Here is a 7,940-nt window from a genome sequence, read left to right as displayed (position 1 = left end):
TTTTTTTTTTTTTTTTTTGCATCCCAAGAAATAGATCTTCCACAAGAGAAAATATGGGTGCCATTTGCCACTGAGTAATACAGCAACAGATGAAACTCAGCATGAGGCACAGAAATCCATGGGTGTTTCCTGGTGGCGATACTATTTGCCAGAAGAATGCTGAGGCTGTTTTGTAGCAATAAAAATAAACAACATTATTCAAACATAATTAATCTTCCCCAAAATACTCTCCTTTTCTTGGTGTTTTTGTTCTCACCAGTGTTTTAGGAATCTCCCTTTAGCCTTAAGTCATAAAACACCTATTTTGATTTTTTTTTTAGTCTTATGTTTAGATACAGATATGTTGCCCACCCTGAGTTTAGTCACTCTTTCTTGGGGTCACATCAGTACCTGCACACAAGTCTAGCTTTTCAGTGTCAGTTAACTTTATGTCCTTGGAGCCACCACTGAGTATAGCTCACCTGGCTGCCAACCAATGTTTACCTATGGTTCACTCCCTCCTATCACTCACTGCCTTTTCCTTTTTAAGATTTCTTTTCCTTTTTAAAATTTATATATATATATATATATATATATATATATATATACACATATACACAATTGTTCAGTTTTAAAACAATGTTCACTTCTCCTCCTGCCCATCAGGTGTGAAATCCCTTTAGAATTTCCTGTCCTAATTACCTGTGCTATTTTCTCTCTCCTTCCCATCCCTCTCCCTCTCCCTCCCCTGAAGTATGTCTCTGTTTTATAATTGTCTTTCTTTTTTTTTTGTATTGTTACTATTTTCCCCCTAATAGTTGGTTATCCTATATCCCTTCTCTAAGTGAGATCATCTGATATATATCTTCTTCCTTCTGACTTATTTCACTGAGCATAATCCCTTCTAGCTCCAGTCATGTTGCTGTGAAAGGCATTAGTTTACTTTTTGATTGCTGAGTAATATTCCATTGTGTACATATACCACATCTTCTTGATCCAGTCATCTATTTTGGGGGCACTTGGGTTATTTCCAGGTTTTACATGTTGTAAAAGTTCTGCAATACACATAGGGGTATAGGTATAATTTTGAATTAGTGTTTTTGTGTCCTTTGGGTAGATCCCTTTTACGTAGAATTGCTGGGTCATATGATAACTCCATTTTTAGTAGTCTGAGGAAACTCCATACAGCTTTTCATAGTGGTTGTACCAGTTTACACTCCCACTAGCAATGGAAGAGAGTTCTTTACAATATATATAAGTAGGGCCTTCCCTGGTAGCGCAGCAAGATAAAGCACAGCACTAAGAAGCTAAAGTCACTTCAGCATGAGTTCGATCCCCACCCTGAAGGTGATCCACATGGCATGGCAGACCTCTCCTGACCTGTCTGCCACTCCCCTTAGCACCGTACTTCATCAATCTGCCTATTCTGCTCCCCACTCTGTCTCTGGTGAATCCTCCCACCACTCCTGCACCTCTGGCCTGTACCCCAGTTCTGTATGCACAAAGAAATAAATCTTTAAATATATATATATGTAAATACACTTAATTTTTTCTTATTTAAGAAAACCAGTACCTGAAGTTTTAATAACTCTTAATAATGTGAATCATGTTAGATATTAATTATTTCAATTTCATACCTGTGACAAACTGTTAGTTTTAATCTTCATTTAGGAAAATATTGTATATAGAAGAATGTAACCACAGTAAACTTACCAAATAGTAAATTTAATATTAAGTTCTGTTAAAAAAAAATATATTCTGGGACAGGTGCTCTTTAGCTCTCTCGGCTTGCACTGTGCATCCCAAGCGCTCAGTCCAGAGCTACAACCTAAATAATTTAGGTCTCCTTGAGTCTGTCACCATCACAGAAACAAAGACATGGGGCCTTGGATTTGATTTTACAAAATTTGCTTATCTAGAAAAGAGTTTTATAAAGTGCTATGAAAGGAGCCAGGAAAGCCCGCGGAAGGATACATAGTTGCCTTCTGGGATTTAGCAGTGCCAATGGAAAGTTGAAGAAAGGAAGGTGGATACCCACTAGGCTCTGAATTGGAAAGTGTAAGTCAAACCCCAGTCTGCCTGAGCCTGGGCTGTGCTGTCCTGGCCCTCCTGACACTCAGTTCTCTGCCACCTCCACACCCCTCCTTCCTACCCCCACTTTGATCTCCCCTTGCGTGCCTGAGCTTGCAGAATCAAGTCCTTGGGAAGTTCCTAGGAATCATACCCCAGAACAGCCAAGCAGGGTGCTCCACATTGTGTCCTAGCAAATGTAGTGGGCTACTGTTAGGAATAAGAACAGGGGGTGAAGAGAGAAGTAGGGAGTGGAGGCTGAAAGAGCAGATTCAGGATGGGATTGGCCACTGAAGTCAGAGGTGAAATTTTTTCATAGGAGGCGTTCAACAGCTGTTCTAGTACAGCTGGATCCAGTTCGCTTGCTAAGGCCTGGGAATAAAGGCAGTGGCACTCACAGGGATGACAGAACCCACTGATTTACTGCTGAATTCAAAGGTTGTTTTTTGTTTTTTGTTTTTGTTTTTTTCTGGAATCCTTAAAGACTAAGGTTTATGTTCTGGCAGCATCCTTTAGAGAAGAAGTCCAGCTGCTCTTCTCCCATCACAAACTTTTCAGAGTATTGTGATTCATCTGATTCAGCTGCTGTGACATCAGAGGTGTTTCTAGCAGGCAGCTGGACAATGGAAGTGCAGACAGGAGCTAGACACAGATTTCTTCACTGGGTTGGAATATACTGATGGGGTAGGGGCAAAGAAAGCCACCCACACTGAGTTGACTTGCATTCTCACAGATAAAATGGAGCATGAGTCTCCCTTTATTTCTTCCTTCTTCTTTAGAAAAACTGCTTCTGTTCTCTTTTGTCTTTGAAGAGGTGAGACTAGCATCCTAGAAGATGTCTCCTTGCCTGTTATTTCCAGTTTAACTCTTGTCCCTCAATTTCCTATCTGTACCTGCGTGACTTCATGGATTAACATATCACTTTTATGCTCAAAAACCTCTTGGTAGATTCCCATTTACAAATCCCACACCCCTGGGCTCCAAGCGATCTTTCCAGTCTTATGTTTTTTGTCAAGTAGTATCTGAAATGAATAAGCTCCAAAAATGTCCTAAGCTTTCTTCTAGACTCACCTCTTCTGGTGTTGTTATTCTTCTGCCATTTGACACTAATTTGATAGCACATGTCCAAAAGTGGCCTCTTACCTGGATGTGTCCTTTTTTCTTTAAGTCATATCAATTTTGGGCTTCCCTTTTATAGCCTCCATTCCTTAGGCAACATCTCAGTACTATTATCAACCTTATCTTTTTCTTAGACTGGGAAGTGTACAGAAGCAAGTTTTATAATAATACTTTATAATAATTGATTGTTTCAATAGCTACTTACTTTGCCCAGGAACATTCAAAGTGACTTACAATTGTGTTAGAAGGCAAGAAAAATAAAAGTCAAAATAATGTTAAAGAAAGGAGCTGAGGGATAAATGAGGTAAGGATCAGATACAGGGAAGGATCAGAAACATTATTAAGAACTGGAAAATAAAGACAACCTCAAAATTGATTTCTGATCATTTAAATAATCATTGCAATGGAGAAAACATGATGAACACTGCAAGATCATTAGAAGGTGTCAAATTCTCTTATGCTGTGGTCATTACCATAGTCACTATAAAATTCAGTCTTACATGTTACATGCATTAGATATTCACTAAATCCTCAATAAGCTGAAACATATTAACTTTGGAAATCTCTGTGAAGATCGCCTTCTAGCTCTTTGCTACTATCCTTGCCTAGAACAACCATTTAGTAAGAGTATCTCTGACATTTCCTGGTGGGCTGAAAAGTTTGCTGTCTTTTTATCTTTCTAGTTGTTCAAGTAATGAAAGTGTAAATAGTGTCTACTTAGGTAGTTTGGGAAGTTCTAGGGTTAGTTCAATTATGGCATGATCCATCTGGTAGGAAACAGAAGTGTACTCACTGTAGCAAAACTTAGGCAATACTCTCACCTGTTAAGCAGAATGCACCTTCTGTGATAGTTAGCCAATGATTTTATTAATAACCAAGGTGAGGATTTGAACCTAAGTAGTATAGTAATGTGACTATTTGAGAGCTGTTCTAATAACCATGTTTTAATTTCATTAATATTGGTAGGAACAATGAGTTATTGACCTAAAAATTTTAGTTATACTTGGCGAGGACTCTGGTTCTAAGTTATTTTTCCTAAATATATGTTGATACTGTCTATGTGCAGAGGAACCAACGCTGAGGATATAATCCTTTCTTTTTAAAGAGTGCACTGTGGAGACGCAATGACTGGTTATGTATTCTTTGAATCATTTTTATCAGGCTCCATGATCATTAGTGGACATTGAAAAGTCTGGATTTACCTGCAAGCAGCAGATTTTGCATAGCTGTTTCACAGTCTTCAAATCCAGGCAACTGCTTTTTTATCTTGTCTGTGAGAGCAGAGAGAGGTTAAACCCAGAACATTTTACAGTATGTTCACATTCCAATCAGATGGGTTACAACTTTTTTTTTTCTCCTATCCTCCTTGCAAGATCTATCATTCACTTATTTCCTTAACATTTTCATTTCATGTCTGTAGGTTAGATAAGGATTTCTAGATTTTTGTGCTGTTGCTAGACTCTAACCTGCAGCTTTGAATGCAGGAGGCACTTGGGAGCATGGGCTTGGGCTACGTGTGCCTGATACTGGACACCTGGAGTGTTGTGTGGCCATGTGTAAGTGGGCACACCTGAGCCGGGAGACTGAGTATGTAAGGTCAACATCATAGCGGCACACCTGAGCCATGAGACTGAGCATATAAGGTCAGAGTCACAGAGTACAGAGTGCAGCAGAAGACTTTTCATCGGAGTGCGGTGAAGAACAGGTAGGAGAGGAAAGTTTTTCCTCCTGAATAAGTTATTGAATCATTGACTTAAAAAAACCGTTGAAATGGCTGAAATCTCCTATGGTTTAAGAAAAGTGGATGACCCAAACCTTACCTAGGTTGTATTTTAAGATGGGTTACAATGGGCTTTCCCCAGTAGATGGGTATGGTGTCCATTTGGACTTGGAAGTAAAGTGAATTGTTCTAGATATCTGAAGATTGCTGGCCACATAATCTTTCTACCCTAAATTATTTTTTGTTGTTGTTCACTTAGAAAAGAAGGGCCACAGTTTACAAAGATGGATATTTATTTTTTCTTGATATTCTGCCTTCATTGTTCATACTCAGATACTGTATTTATGTAATGTCAAGTAGTCAATGTATGGTTTGTGGTGACTGAAGTGCATGTCCATTTTACCCATTAAGTTTGCATTATACATCTCTTTCAAGCAATTTTTGTTTTGGTTTGAACTATTGACTGGTTTTATCAAACTCCAGGCTTTGTCTAAAATTCTTTGGGGCCATTTGTAAACAAGAGAGTGGAGTGAGGGACTTTCCTATGACAGGCTGGTTATATTTGCATAGTTATTCTATGTTGAGAAATGTTGCCACTTGTATAGATATTTTTGATTTGGTTCAGCCAGTGGGAGATGTTAGCAAGAAATCAAAGAGTAGGAGGACAGTGAAGTTTGGGATTTTAATCAACCCCTTCTTCTTGGTTTTCTATAGGTGGGATGCTTTCCTTTCCTGAGGTCCTTTACTCCTGTTGACATTTTTCTCTTGTTATCTTTCTTTGTAGTGTCCCTGTAGGTCTGGGAGGGTAATAACTCTTATTCTTGTTAACCTGGGATACTACATTAATCCAAATGTTACAGTTTGGCTGGGCCAGACAGAGTTTCAAACCACTGTCCTGACACAATTTATTAACTCAACTTCTTTTTTAGCCTCAAAAGTCGCACAACTTAGCAAATATGTGATTATTGTTGATTTGCATATTTATTTCCCTTTGAAAATAGTTCCTTTATTAAATTCTCCTAGAATTAGCCAGTTCACTGCACCATCTGTTTCCTGCAGACACCTGACTGATAGTCACCTGCAGGTACCCTCTGTAAACAGTCTGGCACTTCCCAAGCCAACAGCTATGCTTCCTTTCCTCACCTTCCATGTCTGTCTTGTTGCATCATTTTGGTCCCGTAACATTGCACAGGAATTATTGATATATAATTAATTTATAATTTTTAGGGGAAAAGTTTCCTTCACTGTAAAAGATTAGTTTCAGGAAATTCTCCAATTTTCCTTTATTTTCAAATGCATCCCTTACAAATTCTGCCAGGATTTCTAAGAACATTTTTCATCTGCTTAACTGTATAATTTGAGCATAGTTGAGACCTCATCATTTATGTATAAAAGAGGCTTAACAAAGTGACCATTGTGTGAGTCAAGTCATAGCCATTAGCTTTTTTTTTTTTTTATTTTATTGCGTGTGTCTGAGACTCTCCAAGTATGTTCCCTATGGTAAATCCTACTATTATCAGTAATGAGATCTATGTTAAGCAATCATCCTAAATGTTTTCTCTTTTAAACATAGTGAGGTCCTAACAACCATTTTGTGATCCTGACTCATTAAGACCTACTTTTTCCTCAGAGAGTCAGTCAGGGTTTCTGAGAAAGGGCTGCCTGCAAATCCAGACTCAGGGTAAGGGTGGAGCAAAGAAGAAACAAGAAAAGAAGAAAGAAACTGGCAAATTGAGAAGGATAAATGGTCAGAAAAGAAATATGGGATTAAGAGTTTGACCAGAGACTTGTCCTCAAAGAGGACATCTTTTCTCCTAGAAAAGATGCTGGGATTTTAGAGCTGGCAGTTAACAAACCATGGCTTCTAGGCCAAACGTTTCCACTTGCCTGTTTCTATGAATAAATTCATTGGGAAAAAACCTCATCCATTTGTTTATAACATTATCTCTGGCTGCTTTTTCACTACAAAGATGGAGTTAAATAGTTGAAACAGAAACCATCTGGCCTGCAAAACTTAAAATATTTAGTATCTTGCCTTTTACAGTAATAGTTTACAAGCCTTTGGTTTAAAGAATCTAGAACTACTTAGCCTTTTAGTAGTTTTGATTGTTGACACTCTATAGTGTTTATAATCCTTTTATCAAAAAGATCATCAGCAGTATATAAGAAGTCTGTGGCTCCAAAATCCATGAGTTTCAATCAAGGGAATTTACCCCCCTTTTGTTCTGACTTCTTACTCTTGCTCATCAAAACTTTTAGTATAGATCTTTCTAGAATTGATATTGGAATGCCAGCCAGTATCTGTTTCCTTGGTCAATAAAAGAAAACTTTTTAAGAAGGAAAGTAGTTTAATTTGTCAACAAATTAAGGAGGACATCAGAGTCTTCTCTTCCGGTGGTCAGTAATTCTGATGTTATCTTTATAGCAAAGCTCTTTTCCCTTTAAATATAAAGAAAACAGCATTTATTAAGCCTAGAGACAAAAATAAAGGAAACAGCATTATTTATCTGGTGGGACAGAGAAATATATCTTGTTATTGTTACTGGGCAGGGTGAGGGACACCCAAGAAACCCCAAATTCTGCCTACTTTAAATAGATTTTGTTATCAGCTGCATCAAGACAAAATATACTCTAGTGCATAAGATCTCCACTGGAAATGAAATTTAATTAGTGTTCAGTAAAGAAAAGAATAAAGAAAGATAGAATATATTGTAGTTTCCAAATCAAGCATCTATTGTTACCCATTCCCTCATGCCTAGCCAAACAGGGTTGGCCCAAAGCAGGGCAGCTGAAGTCCATAAACTTGCCACAAGTTGAAGGCATCTTCTAGTGGGGGCCCTTACACAGGGGCCAGAAGGAGTCAGAAAAGTCTGAAAAGAAAAGAGAAAATCAAAATCAAATAAACCCTGCATTGTTTTCCTTTCTCTAAGTCTCTCCCCTATGTCTCTATAAAGTGTCTTCTTCCATATCCAAATCCCTGGCACAAATCCAAATCCAAGAAGCAAATATATCTTCTTCCCATGTCTCTCTTCTCCATGTGACTCTTCCAGGT

The 7,940-nt window shown here is 38.1% G+C and overlaps 1 protein-coding gene across 1 annotated transcript in view; it reads right to left on the bottom strand.

Annotated features, from left to right (window-relative positions):
- Window positions 1-4,775, bottom strand: part of TSLP (thymic stromal lymphopoietin) — a 9,955-nt gene extending 5,180 nt beyond the window's left edge. The window contains exon 1 of the mRNA XM_012721781.1: window positions 4,635-4,775. Within this exon, the coding sequence (XP_012577235.1) occupies window positions 4,635-4,775 (141 nt within the window). The remainder of the gene's footprint in view (window positions 1-4,634) is intronic.
- Window positions 4,776-7,940: the final 3,165 nt, after the last annotated feature.

This window comes from Condylura cristata, unplaced genomic scaffold, assembly GCF_000260355.1.
Source record: "Condylura cristata isolate star-nosed mole 26May11 unplaced genomic scaffold, ConCri1.0 scaffold00007, whole genome shotgun sequence".
NCBI lineage: Eukaryota > Metazoa > Chordata > Mammalia > Eulipotyphla > Talpidae > Condylura > Condylura cristata.
This window is presented reverse-complemented; position numbering and strand designations above follow the sequence as displayed.